The sequence below is a fragment of the Oryx dammah genome, unplaced genomic scaffold (assembly GCF_014754425.2).
Source record: "Oryx dammah isolate SB20612 unplaced genomic scaffold, SCBI_Odam_1.1 HiC_scaffold_1, whole genome shotgun sequence".
Taxonomy (NCBI): domain Eukaryota; kingdom Metazoa; phylum Chordata; class Mammalia; order Artiodactyla; family Bovidae; genus Oryx; species Oryx dammah.
The window spans coordinates 50,315,858-50,334,527 of NW_024070185.1; the positions used below are offsets into that span (position 1 = coordinate 50,315,858).

At 35.6% G+C, this 18,670-nt stretch overlaps 1 protein-coding gene across 4 annotated transcripts in view; it reads right to left on the reverse strand.

Moving 5' to 3' along the window:
- The window catches only part of CARNMT1 (carnosine N-methyltransferase 1), a 45,041-nt gene that overhangs the window by 13,672 nt on the left and 12,699 nt on the right, over window positions 1-18,670 (reverse strand). For 3 of the 4 annotated variants that reach the window (XM_040255185.1, XM_040255324.1, XM_040255417.1), the window contains exons 4-6: window positions 10,799-10,939; window positions 9,650-9,828; window positions 6,789-6,902 (exon numbers count right to left, since the gene is read on the reverse strand). In XM_040255185.1, the coding sequence (XP_040111119.1) occupies window positions 6,789-6,902; window positions 9,650-9,828; window positions 10,799-10,939 (434 nt within the window). Of the gene's footprint in view, window positions 1-4,073; window positions 4,196-6,788; window positions 6,903-9,649; window positions 9,829-10,798; window positions 10,940-18,670 lie in introns of those variants that run through there. The other variant, XM_040255241.1, reaches the window with a different exon arrangement.

The window sequence follows — 18,670 nt, forward strand, 5'->3', positions numbered from 1 at the left end:
TTTGATGCTATGCTTGTCTCATATTGGCAAGTGGAGATCTGTTTTAAGCTAAGATTTTTCAGAACTGATGAAAAAATTTTTTACAGACTCAGGTAGCCCAACAAACTATAGTTTTTAAAAAGAACAATTCACACCTGCATATAATATTGAGCCTGAAAAAAACTACAAAGTGAAAATCTTAAAAAACAAAACTGATTACTCAAGCAACAATTAAAATAGCTGAATTCTAAACAACAAAAATAGAAGCTGCTGGAATGACGTCTTAAATGTGCTGAAAGCTATATGCCAACTTTGTACTCCATACCTAGAGTTGCTATGGAACTAGAAGTATCAGTATAAACTCATGGTCTATAAACATGAACTCATGGTCTATAAATATGAACTCATGTTTATAGACATAGAAGGATACATACATATACTTATAAAAGGGCCTAGAAGCAACACCATGACAGTGGGAGAATCCAGAATTTCCTTTCTACATACCATTCCCCATTAAAAGGAACCAGGAATCCTTGGAAAAACTGGCTGATCTCAGGCAGAAAAAGTGGAAGATGAGCCCAGAATACCTAGTTATGCCAGAAAGAAGATGCTCAGACAATGGCAGGGATATGTCAAAAGGACACAGGAGCCAGCTTGAAGGAGATCCCATTTTACTGAATCTGGGATAAGCTGATTTAACTCATTTATATCCTTAAGGTTCTAAAAGTTCCAGTTAAGAGACAGTGATTATTAGACTAGATGAAGTGAAGTGGAAGCCGCTCAGATGTGTAAAACTCTTTGTGATCCCATGCACTATACAGTCCATGGAATTTTCCAGGTCAGAATACTGGAGTGGGTAGCCATTCCCTTCTCCAGGGGATCTTCCCAACCCAGGGATTGAACCCAGGCAGGTCTCCCTCATTGCAGGTGGATTCTTTACCAGCTGAGCCACCAGGGAAGCAAAATTTAACTATATGTTGTATATAAGAGATACATGTAAAACATAAAGATACAGAAAGGGTTTAAGAGAAAAAGATCCACCATACAATTATTTAAAAGCTCAGTAACTATATTAATATGCCCACTTAAAGAAACATGGCTTACATCCATGCAAAACAGACAGCCGGTACCCAAACCCCAGCACAAAGCTTTATAGGCAGGGTAGGGAGGTGTTGTGGGTAAAAGCAGGGTAACTGGTGGTCACAGTCCAATCATTTTCCAATGCAGACTTTTAATTGATCCTCTTCTTTTCTGTCCTATATTTCATCCTCACTCTTTATTAGGCCATGCTTTCATAAATTCTGCTCCTTTTCCATTCACTTTTTCCAGTGAATTAAACTTCTGGTCTCCTGGCTGAGCATGGTCTGGAAATGCACATAAGGTGGGTGTCTTGGAGGAGGTCAGCTATTCCCTACATATAGACTTTCAATTTATATTTGTTTCATTTGGTGTCTCATTTTCTATGGTTATTCCAGGTCAACTGGCTGTATTCACATTGGTTTCTTTGCAAAACTTATCCACCTACCCTATCTTCTGAAATATTGTTACATTCTTTTGTCCCCTGATGACATCCTGCCATTCTTTATCCATGTTTATAACTTTTTATGAACTATTAACATGATCTCAGTGAGGAACTAATGTATGTGTCCAATGTGTCCAATCATCTACCTTTCATAGGCAATCTCTCATGTTTTTAAAAATTCTGTAGCTTTACAGTGCTTTAAACTCTAATAGGCTCCATTTCTCATTACAGAGATCTCCTTTGGTACTTTAACTTGTTAATTCTTCCAGATGAAGGTAGATTCACTTTGATAACTGCCTGCCTTCCACTATCCAACTATGTATCAGGGCATAAGTGTACACACACAGACACATACACAAACACACTTCTGCACCCCCACTTTTAAAACTAAATTACATATAAATGCATTTAAAGGGTACTAGTCACTGTGAAAAATTGAAAAACAGGATGCATAGGCATTTTTTCTGCATTTTGCAAAATCAGAGCCTTTCCCAAAGGATGTATGCATACGTAACAGTTCCCTTGAAAAGCTCACTAGTTCTCCCAAACCTGGAAAGCATTCAAGTGAGTACCTTAAACACCCCTCAGAGCATTTTATAAGTTAATAATATTCCCAACTCTAATTTCATACACTGTGGCAAATTTTTCATTATAATTTAACTTCCAATATAACTTTTTAGTATTCCAGAATGGCTAGTGGGCATATTTCTCATTACATATGAATATACTGACATTCTGGTCTATATAAGCATCAGTTCAGTTCAGTTCAGTTGCTCAGTCGTGTCCGACTCTTTGCAACCCCATCAACTGTAGCACGCCAGGCGTCCCTGTCCATCACCAACTCCCAGAGTTTACACTAACTCATGCCCATTGAGTCAGTGATGCCATCCAACCATCTCATCCTCTGTCGTCCCCTTCTCATCCTGCCCTCAATCTTTCCCAGCATCAGGTTCTTTCAAATGAGTCAGTTCTGTGCATTAGGTGGCCAAAGTATTGGAGTTTCAGCTTCAGCCCTTCCAATGAATATTCAGGCAGGACTGATTTCCTTTAGGATGGACTGGTTGGATCTCCTTGCAGTCCAAGGGACTCTCAAGAGTCTTCTCCAACACCACAATTCAAAAGCATCAATTCTTCGGCGCTCAGCTTTCTTTGTAGTCCAACATTCACATCCATACATGACTACTGGAAAAATCATAGCCTTGACTAGATGGACCTTTGTTGGCAAAGTAATGTCTCTGCTTTTTAATATGCTGTGTAGGTCGGTCATAACTTTTCTTCCAAGGAGTAAGCATCTTTTAATTTCATGGCTGCAGTCACCATCTGCAGTGATTTTGGAGCCCAAAAAATAAAGTCTGTCACTGTTTCCACATCTATTTGCCATGAAGTGATGGGACTAGATGCCATGACCTTAGTTTTCTGAATGTTGAGCTTTAAGCCAACTTTTTCACTCTCTTCTTTCACTTTCATCAAGAGACTCTTTAGTTCTTCACTTTGTGCCGTAAGGGTGGTGTCATCTGCATAAGTTAGACTGAAACTGTGCCCAGGGAGCTAGGGACACATTCTCAGTTTACAGATGAAACTAATCTTCCAAGTCCACATGACTGAAGCCCAAACCACAGGAATGTTATGAATTTACCAATGTAAATGCCATTTTATCATCATGTCTCTTAGCAGCCAGTCAATCTTCTGTGGCATCTGAAAATTACTTTCATCCTTATTTCAAATTCTAAAACAATACATCCATTCATACACATAACAGTTAACTCCAAGTAAGGAAGAAGCACTAGATTCCTACCCTTGTGAAACTTAGAAACTAGTAAGGGAAACAAAATGATGAGTGACTACACCACAATGCATTAAACACTGACAGACTTGTCAGAGTATAAAAGAGAAATAACATAATATTTAACCCAATATGAAAGGATCTCCTTAGCAGAGTGTTAAAGAGCACACATAAGGAAGAGCCAAATGAAAATCGAGAGGAAAGAGAAAGGGCTTTCTAGGTCAGAACACTAGTCCCTGAGGTCAGGACAAGGAATGGTAGTCAAAACAAAACAAAACAAAAAAATGAAGCCGAGACACAAGACAGAAGAGAGATCACAAAAGGCACTGTACACATCCAGAAGGGTTTAGGTTACCAACAAAGCTAAACTTTTATGCAGAAAAGATCTGATAAGAATAGATTTGCACATTGGGAAGATCACTCTGGTGGTAAATGGAGAACTAAAAGGAGTGTAAAGCGTTGAATATAACTTACAAGTACTGTGGTTGAGAAACCCTGGGTTAAAAAAAGATACAAGATCCATTAAGGAGTTTTAGGAGGTAAAACTTACAGACTGACTAGATGCAGATGGAGAAGAGAGGTTAAAGGCCTATACCAGTTTTCTGGTTGGGGAAATCTGAGTAGATGATGGAACAGAAAAGGCAAGGGGAAAGCATGGGCATCATTTTCTCCAGACACATGCATTAGGAAGCATCTGTGGTGCATCCAAGTTGGACACACTGGCTTGGAGCAGAAGAGAAACTCCCTGGTAAGAAGAGTGGAAGCCCTCTTCTTAACTGATATCCTGTTAACAAACATGCTGAATTAACTGTGATGCCAATGACAGACCACAGGCCACACCTTAGCACATTTACTCTTATCAAGCAGTATACTTACCAAGGGCCACATGTATTTGCTCCAGGCAGTTGTAACTGTTATTATATAACTTAATAAAATATTAATAAACCAATAAATGTTCAAAAAGAAAAGTTGTTCCTATGAAAGTTAAGTCAAATGCTCTGGAAATACACAAAACCTTACATAACTCAATAACTGGTATCAAAAATTTTAGACACATAAACACACAGTCAGAATAAAGGTAAGTTAGAGACTGACCCAGTGCAAGCCTGCAGAGGTAGCTGATTAGGCAGTCAAGGGGTTGGATCTGGGCTGTCGTCAGCCCATCTGCCATATATAAACGCCACAACTTTTCTGCTAGTTACTTAACCCAAAATTCAGTTTCTTCAACTATACAGTAAACTCCATTTCAACATATGGTTGTTCTGAGACTACACAGGTGTTTTTTAAGTGGCCAACATTATGCCTAACCACAAGGAAGCAAATACCCAGTTGGTAATGCTATCTTTCAGTCATTCCTTCAGAAAAGGAGTACTTTTCTTTTAAGGAAGACTCAAAGTTTGAGATACTTGCTTCATATCATGGCTATATATTACGCTGCTCTCATCTGTCCTATGGACTTCTAAAAAGAAGTTTGGAAAAGACCTACTATGACCTGGAGGCTTAAACCTACTGACTACATCTCTGGTAAGCTAAATCATTAAAGAGAGCAAGTAACAGAACCTACCAACAGAACTACACCAATACTGAAGACCAAGGACTCAATATTTACTTGACTTTTACGTATATAGTCTTTCTTAATAAGGATTATCTATCTTACTAAAAAAGAAAAGTATGTTTACCTTGAGTATCATTATTTCCCCTTTATTTTAAAGGAACAGGATAAAATGTGCAATTTCCCTTAGGCTCCGGATGGAAAGGACCATGTCATACTCATCATTTGATTTCTAGCAACCAGCAATAGGATGTAGTAAAAAGGTTTTTGCATAAATGAAATTATATTTCTACTCTTCCTTAAATTTAAATGAGATACATAAGTTATCATTCCTACTCTGTCCCCAAACATATATATACTGAGGGGGAGGATTTCATGGGAGAGATTAGGTGCTTCCCCCAAATATTTCATTACAGAAAATTTAAAAGACCACTCTCTCCTGAACAGAAGTGCTGTTTCTCCATGGAGTGGAGAACTGGGAAGATGAGGGATGATTATCATTGAATTAATAATTAGTACCTCTGTGGGCTTCCCTTGTAGCTCAGTCAGTAAAGAATCTGCCTGCAATGCAGGAGACCTGGGTTCGATTCCTGAGTCAGTAAGATCCCCTGGAGAAGGAAATGGCAACCTACTCTAGTATTTTTGCCTGGAGAATCCCATGGACAGAGGAGCCTGGTGGGCTACAGTCCATGGGGTTGCAAGAGTTGGACATGACTTAGTAACTAAACCACCACCACCTCTTTGAAATTATGGCTGCTATGAGACTGACCTAGTATGAATATACAACTTTTGGGGGTTCCACTGCTTTTGGAGGGACTAGCTATGATTGGAGGAACTGCACTACCAACTAGAATGCAATCTAAAGGAAACTATGGAGGTTTTAAAACATGTACAACATTGCAAGAGAGTTCCCTTTTCTCCACACCCTTTCCAGCATTTATTGTTTATAGATATTTTGGTGATGGCCATTCTGACCAGTCTGAAGTTGATACTTCATTGTAGTTTTGATTTGCATTTCTAACAATGAGTGATGTTGAGCATCTTTTAATGTGTTTATTAGCCATCTGTATGTCTTTGGAGAAATGTCTGCACTGTTGGTGGGAATGTAAATTGATACAGCTATTATAGAGAACCGTATGGAGATTCTTTAAAAAAGCGAGGAATAAAAATATCATACAATGCCAACAATCCCACTATGGTTCCAAAACCTTAACTGGAAAAGACACATGTACCCCTATGTTCACTGCAGCACTATTTATAAGAGCTAGGATATGGAGGCAACCTAGATGTCCACTGACAGATGAATGGATAAAGAAGTTGTGGTACATATATAATGGAATATTACTCAGCCATAAAAAATGCATTGAGTAAATTCTGATGAAGTAAATGAACCTAGAGCCTGTTATACAGAGTGAAGTAAGTCAGAAAGAGGAAAACAAATATTGTATATCAACGCATGTATATGCAGTCTGGAAAGATAGTACTGATGAACCTATCTGCAGGACCACATTGGAGACACAGACATAGTGAGCAGACTTGTGGACACAGTGGAGGAGGGAGAGGGTGGGACGAATTAAGAGTAGCATGGAAAAATATACATTGCCACATGTAAAATGGATAGCCAGTGACAATCTGCTGTATGATGAAGGGAGGTCAAACCTGGTGCTCTGTAACAACATAGAGAGGTGGAATGGGGTGGAGATGGAACAGAGGTTTAGGAGGAAGGGGACATATGTGACATATGGCTGATTCATGTTGATGTACGGCAGAAACCAACACAATATTATACAGCAATTATCCTCTGATTAAAAATATATTATTTAAAAAATCAAATGTACCACATAATGACAACTTTTGTGAATACTTAGTACTGTGTGTGAAATTACCAAATGCAGAACAGCTATAAGTACTCAGATTAATGTGTAAGTTCTAATAAATACTGAGGAACTTACCTAGATTTATCCAAATTCCACCTGGCTTGAGTATTTTCCATATTGTATCAATATAATCAATTACATTGTGAGCTGTGTCTATGAAGAAACAGGTAGCAATACAGTCCCAGGTATCTATTTAAGGAAAATCAAATTACTACATGTTATGCTATTTTGCCTTTTCATGAATTCTATAAACGAACCAGTTACCTCTTTACAGATACGAATATTTAACTGCAGAGGTATAGAAGCTAAACTCTTCCAATTAAATACTATAATCTAGGCAACCAAATAATCATTTACAAAATATGTCATCATTCATAAAAGCTTTTATTGCTAATTTGATAACATAACCCATTTGGAAATCATTTTTGATAACCTATATCACTATATCTGCAATAAGTCATATTTATGAGTTTTGTTTATAATCTTTTCAATCTTTAGCTTTAATTATGACTAATAAAAAATTTAACAATTAAAAATTTTTTTTAATTTAAAAGTAAAATCAGTTGCAATGAAATTAAGTCATTTTAATTTTAAGTTGTGATTTAAACCAGTGTTAACTACCAATTCTGGAAGGTTTCAAAAAAGACTGAATGCATCTGCTGCCAACTGAGAAATGAATAGGATCAAAATACATAAGCATCCACCAGTGCTTGGGGGAACTGTCAGTTAGAAAGAGGGATGGGACAGTCAGCAGCAGAGGGTGAAAAGCAAACAGAGAACAGTTTGCCTTCTGGAGGCTGTGGCTTGGCACAGAGACAGAGAAGACTGCACTGAAAGTGGCTGTCTGTACAGATAAGGCACTTCGTCCAACCACGGATCACCTTCCCAACCTCCTCTCTCAAACCGTGCTCCAGAAGAATCATTTTTACATGCCGAAGCAATGTTTTTCATTATTTCACTTCTATTTTGAGACCTGCTCCCTAACTTATCCTAATATCATCTCTCTCCTTGTACCTTCAGTGCAGGATCTCCCAGTGTCAGCATTCAGGGAAAAACAATAACTTCACTACCTTGTTACTGTCCTGCTCTAATCACTCCAAGGCCTCCCATTCCTCTTCGAAGTCTTAGCTATGGCCTACAAGTCTGTCTCACCAAACCCTCTCTAACCTCATCTCCCATCACCTGCCCACTGCTCACCACATCCCAGCCAAACTGATCCTCTAGCTCTTCTTGAGCAAAACAAGTGTCTTTCACACCCCAGAATCTTCCTTCCTTTGCCATTTCCTTTGTCTGCAACACTTTCTCCCCATATATCTGAATGACTTGCCTCTTCAGTCTTATGAGGTTCTCTGCTCAATTTTTAAGTTCCCCCCTTAGAAAGACCTTCCTGGTAATTCCATATAAAACAGCAGACACTCCCCAGTCAATCATTATTCTCTTTCAGTTCAGATCAGTTCAGTCGCTCAGTCGTGTCCGACTCTTTGCAACCCCACGAATCGCAGCACGCCAGGCCTCCCTGTCCATCACCATCTCCCGGAGTTCACTCAGACTCACGTCCATTGAGTCCGTGATGCCATCCAGCCATCTCATCCTCTGTCGTCCCCTTCTCCTCCTGCCCCCAATCCCTCCCAGCATCAGAGTCTTTTCCAATGAGTCACTATTCACATGAGGTATCCAAAGTACTGGAGTTTCAGCTTTAGCATCATTCCTTCCAAAGAAATCCCAGGGCTGATCTCCTTGCAGTCCAAGGGACTCTCAAGTCTTCTCCAACACCACAGTTCAAACGCAGCAATTCTTCGGCGCTCAGCCTTCTTCACAGTCCAACTCTCACATCCATACATGACTACTGGAAAAACCATAGCCTTGACTAGGCGGACCTTAGTCGGCAAAGTAATGTCTCTGCTCTTGAATATACTACCTAGGTTGGCCATAACTTTTCTTCCAAGGAGTAAGCGTCTTTTAATTTCATGGCTGCAGTCACCATCTGCAGTGATTTTGGAGCCCAAAAAAATAAAGCCTGACACTGTTTCTACTGTTTCCCCATCTATTTCCCATGAAGTGATGGGACCAGATGCCATGATCTTCGTTTTCTGAATGTTGAGCTTTAAGCCAACTTTTTCACTCTCCTCTTTCACTTTCATCACCTGCCTTATTTTTCTTCCTCACAATATTAATTTATTATTGCCTCTCTCCAAACTAGAATATGGGTTCCCTGTGAATAGGAACTTTGTTTTGCTCATTGCCGTCTCCGCAGGACCTAGAATATACCTCCTACTTAGCAGGTGCTCAACAAATATCTGTTAAACAAACAAACTTGCTGACCCCTCAGCCTTCTTTTTTTCTTTTTATTGCCAAGTCTCTCTCCTCTTTCCCCATTATCATCTCCCTTTCTCTAATGACTAGCTCAAGTTTCTTCTACATTTTGCCAGGCTGAAGTCCAAACTTCATAGATTATAAAGGGCCTCCACAATCTGGAACCAACCTACTTCTCTAGCCTCATTGTCCATTAAATCCCCCAGAGTCCTTTTTCCTTGCAGCCAGGCTGTTCTACCATCCCTGGTTACCTTACTCATTCATATCTTTGTACCTCTGAATGCCATTCCTCCCTATTCAAGTCACTCTCTCCACAAACAGCTCACTTGTCATACTAACCTACTTTCATTTTTACTGTATTCATTATTCAACCTTTGTTTACATGTTGTCTTATATTAATAGATCCAACAGATTATAAATTTCTCAACTGCAGATCCTGTATTTCTTTATAGTTCCCATGACTGTCTTATACATAACTCTGAAAATATTCTATTGATAAACTGTCACTGAAGTATACCTTAAATTCTACCATCAAAATGAATGACAACTTTGGCTCAGTACAAAATTAGCTCATTGAATTTAGAATAAAGGATGTGATTTTTAAATGCTTGCTTTGGACTTACTGCATTCTGAGTATATCTCCTGAAAATCTCCTGCTGTCATAGAAAAGTTAGAACCGGGAGGAAGACTGTGGGGGTCAACATCAGGGAAAAAGATGGGTCGAATCTGATCAGCTGACCTTCGGTTATTGCTAAACTGATGAATCCAGGGATAAAGCTTATATTTATTAATTTCAGAACATCTGTAAAATATGAGCATAAAATTCAGTGTTAAGTAAATATTTTACCAAGAAAATCTACTTTAAATACCAAAATTTATAATCTGATTGAGGATTTACTTATATAATTAAATACTGAAAAGTGTTACCACTATACTCTACCCAATTATCTGAAACTCCACATATGCATGTAGATGAGTAACCAATCATGGATTAAAAGACAGAAACAAAATTAAGGTAAATTCAGATATATAAATGTGCTGTTCATTCAAATTTTTAAACATATACTGCCAAAACTCAAGCCCAAGTAAAAAACAGTCTAAGTATTTTTTTTTTTTTTCAAAAAATGGTATGAGTTTTGTTACCTAATTATTTTTTTTTTGTAACACTCTCCTTTTTACCTTTTCCCTTTCTCCTAACTCACACTGCTACCAAGACAACATATTGTTTAAACAAGGCAGCTATTTATTTTTTCTCTAACACACCTCTTCTGGATTTAAAGACACTTCTCCACTACTTTATAAATGAGGCCACAGAAGTTCTGAGAAATCTTTCCAACTCAGTTATGTGGAGTCATTTTATGTGACTCATTCTATAAGAATTTGATTAAGTAAAAAAAAAAATGTGATTACTACATGAAAATCTTATTCCACTAAAGAAACAAAGGGGTGAAGAAGTTTAAGGAACAATAAGAAAATACTCCTTCCTGGACAATACTTAGCCCTAAATTCTGCAGAGAAATCATTTCAGTGTCATGAATACCCAATCACTTTTTAAAACATCCCTTACCCATCCTGTTCAACATTCTGTTAACTAGGCAACTAATTAAAGTAGTAACAGTAAAAGCAATTTAATTTTAATACAAGAAACACTTATGATATATATCATAATTAAACACTATGCACTTTTCTTCAAATTCAGAATTTTTCAAAAATAGTGTAAGTCAATCCGATTCTGAGAAATTACTGTTTCTAGCAAAAAGTAAATTAAATACCTGTTGAGTACAAAGTTGGAAGAAAAAAGCATAAAAAAACTCCATTCATTTCCTTGACAAGCATAACCTAGCATAGCTATTTCCCAGGCCAGTCTTCCTAGTCCAGCACCAGGTACCAGAATATTTACTTTAGAAGGATCCCTGAAATGAAATAAGGCAATTATGTCCAAACTCCTCAAAGGAAAGGGGAGAAAAAAAAAGACAAAAACCATATTAACAATTAAAAACTTAAGATATTTAATAAGAATAAGCTCACTCAATGCTCTGACTTCTTAAATTTGAGAAATACTTCTAAATATCAATGAGAAATAAGCATATAGGGAATTATCAAATGTTAGCAGACTAGGGTTTTATCCCCAAAGTATTATTTTTCAGAAGATAAACTGCCTTCTATTTAAGACTTATGAAGGTATTCCTAGCTATCACCTGTCTTGGCAAGACAAATCATTCCAAAGGAATCTCTGTACATACAAAGAAACCAAACACAATTATTTCAGCACATGAAACAGTAAAAACAAAACTTTATTTCCTAAATTCTGTTTCTAATATAATGGTTTATATAGCCAAATCAAGTATAAGCAGATTTTAACGTGTCAGGTCTCTCTTTAAAATCTGATATATTTCAGTTGGCAAAAGAATTTGGAGCTGGGATATTCTTATAAGGAAGATAGGGAACTGCTTTCTAATTGAGCATTGCTGTTGTTGTGGTTAAGTTGCTCAGTTCTAACTCTCTGTAAGCCCATGGACTGCAGCCTGCCAGGCTCCTCTGTCCATGAGATTTCCCAGGCAAGAATACTGGAGTGAGTTGCCATTTCCTTTTTCATTAATTGAACGTATATAATGGCAAACATATCACACCATGCCATAGGTTTGCAACCAAACTGTTCTCCACTTATTACCATTACCTTACCATCACAAATTTCCTTTGCTATTACATCTGCCATTCTACTTTCAGATCACTAAAAAGCCTTAGCAAAGCAAAGACCTTTCAGGACTTCTGGCTCAATATAATCTTAAGGAAACTAAAATGGTATTCTTGTGGAAAACCAAAGAAAAAAGTATATAATCAGCTGCTATCACGTCAACTAAAAAGGAATTTTACTATTGTCTGTATTCCCCAAATTTAGCTCATAAAACAAATCCAATTTCCAAATCTACTCCCATGAACACTTATCTTTAAACTGTATGGTCTTTAAGTCTGATGTGATGCAAACAGCAATAGGACTTTTTACTAGTAGCTCATATGATAACCTTTAGCATTCCCCACTTTGAAAACAAACAAACAGAACTATGGGGCTTTTGAAAATTCAGTCTACAAATATAGTAACAAGAGGATTTGTACAAGGTCCTTCAATTGTAGATATATATGGAACATATATTTGTATAAAAACCTCAACGAAGTCTATTTAGCCTGTTTCACTGCTAAATTTTATATATACAATAAGGCATACACTAAAATTTGTTAAAAATGATTTCTGACAAATAGGCTTATTGTGATTAGTAAGGTATTCTTTAATACTTGACATGGGCAAACTAAAACCAAGGTGCCTTATAAAAGTTTTCACTAAAATAGAATGTTGCCTTTTCATTCCAGATTATATACAATATGTCTATGTGTATGAACACTTTGATTTTTAATCAAGAAAATGGGAACATATCATTTGGTTCATGCCTACCTATATTGGTTATCTAACATGAACACACATATTTTTAACACTAGATTCTGAAAAACTCCTATCTGTAGGACACCATGCTGGCCCTTGTATAAAGGACCCATCATCATTTTCTACTCCCTTCTAGACCCACCAAAACATTTACTCTCTAGAACTACCTCTTTTCTCAGTTTCCATTTGTCCAATCAAAAACATGCATTTTCTCCAAGTGGCTCTGTTCAGCAATTTTTAAAAAAATCAAGGTAATGCAACAGAAAATATAAAGGATTTGGAAGTAAATTCATAGAGTATTTAAATCTTTATCCAAATAATAATAATCAATTTATAAGAAAGTAAAAGACTACCACGCAGAAATTAGAAATCATGCCAACCTTCAGGGAAAGTTGTATTAATAACAGTACTAATATTTATTTTGCTCACTTAAAGTTAGCTTTTTGACAGCTATTATTAAATACTCCCCAACAAATCAAGCTTATAAAACTCTATTCCTACCTTGTGGCAGAAAGTTTCTATATAGAACTGCTATTAAAAGGCTGTCCTAAAGCCACAGAATAAAGAATACAGTGAGCCTTACCTTAAGAGTTAAGAGAGATTACTATAGATATACTAATTATTTGTATTAAGAAAAAAAAAGATTTCAGTAGACATACTAAAGAAAACACATTATAAAACAAAGAACTGAAAAACTGATCAAGAATCAAGCAATGAATGGGAGAATTTTTTCCCAAACCTTTGCTCTTAGAATTTTTTTTTCTATTCGGTATTCATATAAGGGATATTAACAGCATACAAGAAAAAGTCTCTAATCACAATGTATATAAAACAAAGGCTTTCTAAAAGGCATTTTCTATGAAAATAAGAGAAATAGAAATCTAAGTTTAGACCTTTTTGGTGAGCTGACTTTTTAAACTTAGAAAACCAGGAGTCATATAATTAATATGTGCCTCAGTAATCAAGTGTTGCTTGCTTGAGATTGTTAGCAAAAAACAGGCAAGTAAACAAGTGTATGTAGTTATTAGGCTGGACTATGGATGGGCAATCTTTTTTGCCTTTTCATACTGTTCATGGGGTTCTCAAGGCAAGAATACTGAAGTGGTTTGTCATTGCCTTCTCCAGTGCCACTCCCTTCTCCAGTGATGCTAGGAAAGTTTGAAGGCAGGAGGAGAAGGGGACAAGAGGATGAGATGTTTGGTTGGCATCACCGACTCAATGGACATGAATCTGAGTAGGGTCTGGGAGGTGGTGATGGACAGGGAAACCTGGTGTGCTGCAGTCCATAGGGCTGCAGAGTCGGACACAACTGAGGAACTGAACTGAACTGATGGATAAGCAATATATTTACTACAAATGTAACACCCCTGATAATAGTGGGAAACTTCCAATGCTTTTCTAGACAAGCAAGAATAAAGTGTACAGAGAGCACTTGTGGGTTTGAAGAGGCCATGGTTGCACCGTGGTTGGCCATGTTTATACCAACTTTTGCTCTCCAGCTATTTTACCATCAGTAAACGCTGTTCTTGGGAGAAGTTTCCTTTATTGTATACAGAATAATTTTTGCACAGCATCTGCAAATAAGCAAATTCCAACACACAAAATACTTTTTCTTGGTGTGTCAGCATGACACTTAGGTGACCCCTGGTGGTAAGTGTATGTACAACTTTCAAGCATCAGAAGAGTTTGGTTCTATTAACAATCACAATTCACATGGTAGAAGCCACTACCCACGTGTGGCTACTAAATACTTAAAATATGGTTAGTTCTATTGAAATGTGCTGCAAGTATAAAATAAATGCCAATATTCAAAGACAGTATAAGGAATGTAAATATCTCATTAAAATCTTATATACTGTAACATACTTGTATGTTAATGTTTTAGATATACTGGGTTATTAAAGTATATTATTAATCTCACCTGTTTCACTTTTCATGTGACTACTAGACAATTTAAAATAACATAGGTGACTTGCATTGTATTTCTATTGAACACTGCTAGTCCATACAGAGAACTCATAAACACACAATTCTGGGCAAAAAACAATTGTGAAATGACATCACAAACCATTATATAATCTTTTAAAACATACAGAACACAATGTGTTATTCATATATGTATATATAAACATGTAGCTAATGTAGAAAGCTAAGATTAGAATAACAAATTTATGCTAGTTGTTATCTCCAGAAAGAGAGAAGAATGTGCTCTGTATGATTTGCAGAGCAGTTTCAACTGTTAAACAACAACAAAGAAATCTGAAATAAATACGGCAAAACGTCAAGGTTTAATAGAGTTGGATGTTGAGACACTTTATTCAAACTAGAAAATGGGTTAGAAATCAGAATTAGTGTCTAGTCCCTTCAAAAGTATGGTCCCAACTTATTTATCTTCTTCCAACAAAGAACTTCGTACATGACCAAGACAACTTTTAATCAATTCCAGAAAACACTTTCTCACCATAATCTTGAGAGCTCCGACATACCTGCAGAAACTTAATTTAAATTATCACCTTATCTATAAAGTCTTTCTTTTCCCAAATATCCCAGGCAGAGCTTTAACTCACTTCTCAGTGCTTTCAGTGCTTCATTCATGCCTTTGTTTATACGCCCAGTTCATCACTTTGCTTCTTTCATTTAATACAGGGGTCAGGAACTATAACCCACTAGCCAGTCACCTGTATTTGTAAAAAGGTTTTATTGGAACACAGCCATGTCCATTCATTTATGTACTATCTATGGCAATGTTCTCATGACAACAGAGCTAAACAGTAGCCAGAGACCCCAATGCCTACAAAGCCTAAAATATTTTCTAGCTAGCCCTTTAAGAAAAAGCTTACCAATTCTTGATTTAATATATCTTGAACTTCTTTCCCAATCAGTACACAGAGCTTTCTTAATCTGTTTTATGACTAAGTAGTCCATTTAATACCATAAAATAATGTATCAAAATAATAATGCTAATTAAGGACATTTAGATTGCTTCCAATGTCTTATTATATAACATTAAAGCTAATATCTTTGGCATAAATAATTTCCGTATGCAGGAGCTTATCCTTTTGTAGAAAGCTTTCCCCAAACTGAATTGCAAGGATCAAAACTGAATTTTGTTCAATGTTACCAAATTGCCCATTAAATTTTACTAATTTATTCTTCCACCAGCAACATATGTTTCCTTATACCTTCAGAAAGTTATATAATTTTCAAATTCTTGCAGTAGATTAAAATGGCATTTAGTATGGTTTTTATATTTGCATTTGAGATTAAGCATGTTATATTTCTTTATCTGTTTACTATTTACACTATTTTTCTACTAGGTTATCATCTTGAATTGTTTTTCCACTATTTTTTTTTTTTAATACTTGAAAAAATTTTTTCAAGATTTTTAAGTACTTGAAATCCTGGAATGGTAGGCACTTGGGATCTTGATGAAAAAGAAATCTGAAATATTTGTCTCTCTGGTCTAAGAGAGCTTTCTGGATTAAAGAGACATTATTACTAATATCTTATTTATTTTATCTTAACATCTCTTAAAATATTAAAGAGACTATTTTCAGCCTCTAAACTTTTCAGCCTCTAAACCTTTGGCAATCTTCATTTGCTCTTATAAAATGGTTTCTTTCAGATGCAAATAATTCTCTTATAACTTACATTCTTTACTTTAATCTAAGTAGAAAAAGCCATCTTTAAAGGATTTTAAAAGTCTTCTTGAAGGGTTAGACATATTCTAAGAGGCAAAGACATAATAGATTTACCACCCACAGACAGAATAACACTTCAAATTCTTCTAAAATAGACTGGGTTAATGAAACTAAGATCTAAAAAACTACAATCTGGTAGTTTTCAGGATTCATAAAAGAATATGATTCTACATGGTTGTGATTTCCCATTTCAAATAGGAGTTGAACTAAGAATCTCTCTTTCCTTAGCAACTATAAACTCATAGCACTAAATTTCTGAGCTAATAATAACTGAGGTATCTGGCGTTCAGCACAATTAAAACAGCATTTCATTAATTTACAAACAGGCCCCAATACACATGTCAGTCTGTCAGCTTCAAAGCTGCTTATACTTGTAAACTTAGACATTTAAAAATTCTCAACAGGAACAAATTGGACAAAGTGATAAGACAAATATGCTTACACAGGAAAAAAGTATTTTAATGACCACAAGAATAGTTAATTTATGCATATTTAAGTATATTATGTTTTGCAAACAGATCTGTTAGAAAAGGCCTTTATTGAAATTTCAAAGAGAAAAGAACACAATCAAAAGGCTAGCTGACATAAACATTACTGAAATTCAGCCTGAGTATAACAATATCAAATTCACAGGTGTTTGCTGTGGCACAAACAGAATCCTAAAAATTTTATCTGAGTCCCAAACTTGACCAGAATTTACCTGAATTCTGAAGCGCTACAATCATGTCCCTTTTTCAGGACTTGGAGTTTACCTTTTGTGGCAAAGTTATGACTTTAATATGGATAAAGACTTTGCTATGTTTTGTTAGGCTTATTTTTAAGGGTTTTTGAAAAACTCACCTTATATGCTCTAAGGAAACCAATCTAAATTAAACAAGCAAAACAAATGACAGAAGAAAAAATATGTAAATTTTCCACTGGGTACCAGAATGACAAAAAAAAAGTTTGATATTTTGATGCACTTGATTTAAAATTCATACATCCCTGCCTACTTTTATAACAGTGATTACTATCAGAGAAGGGAAATGGGTAACTGGGGAGGAAATTTTATATCCTTTGAAAACTTTAAAATTTTGAATCCTGTAAAATACCTATTTAAAACATTTTTAAATTATTCTTTTATATAGAAATAACCTGTTAGAAACATTAAAGTTAATTCATCCTTTTCTCACCAGTCTACATTTTATCTGTCAACAGTAATAAAAATACTACTACTACTACTACTAACAGGTAAATAACAATAAAATAATACTTGTGCTAGTTCATTAAGTGCCTTTAACCATGAGATCCCCTTTTACTATGGCTAACATTATCATGCTGACAGGATACTATGGCAATATACATGATTCAGTAATCACTAAGTATGAATGAAATCATATTTAAAGTGCTAGAAATTATGCTGACATATGCATTTGACATTCAGCTTTCCAAAAATACCCAAACTTTAGTATATTCCAACAGTAAAGAGTTTTATCTCACAACCTACTTTTCAGAAACAAAGATATTTTGAATATTAAGAAATACCTGGACTTTATGTTTACAAAGACTAGTAAAATATATGATCTATTATTTTATAGATAGTACAGTCATTGAGTATACCAACTAGAAGAATCTTTAAGATTTTTGAAAGCAGCAATATTTATAAAAGTTCCCTAAACTGCATTTATAAAAAGTATGAAAAATAAGGAAATATGAGACTAGATTATGATTCTAACAGTTGTAGAATATTTAATGTAGGACCACTGATAAAAATTAACAAAATAACTTGTAGCACTTATTAAAGTAAACAAAGGTATCCTTACAGAATAAAAGAAAATTATTAATAATAGGAAAAAGAAAAAAAAAACAATCACTTCATTTGACATAGAAAAGGCATTTGACAAATGCAACATCCTTTCATGACAAAAACTCTCAGGAAATGAGAGGGAAAATTTCTCAATATCAAAAAAGGGCATTTATAAAAAACCTAGAGCTAAAATTACACCCAAAAGTGAAAGACTGAAAGCTTTCCCTCTAAGATCAGAAACTAGATAAGGATGTACTTCCAGAGCTATTTTAATGGCAAAAACCATCTTTATTCACAAACAAGATGATCTTTTATGTAGAAAATCCCAAAGAATCAACAAGAAAGCTCCTAGGGCCAGTAAACAAATTAAGCAAAGTTGCAACACATAAACACATTAAAAAATCAGTTCTGTTTCTATCCACTGGCAAAGAACAATCAGAAGAGGAAATTAAGAAAACAATTCCATTTATAACAACATGAAAAAGAATGAAAAACTTAGGATTAAATCTAACCAAGGAGATGCTACACTGAAAACCTGTATACTGAAACTTAAAAAACAAGTTTGAAAGATATTAAAGAATACCTAAATAAATGGAAAGACATCCTATATTCATGAATTAGTGCTGGCACTGAATCGCTTCAGGTGTGTCCAACTCTTTGCAACTCTATGGACTGTAGCCCACCAGGCTCCTCTGTCCGTAAGATTCTCCACGCAAGAATA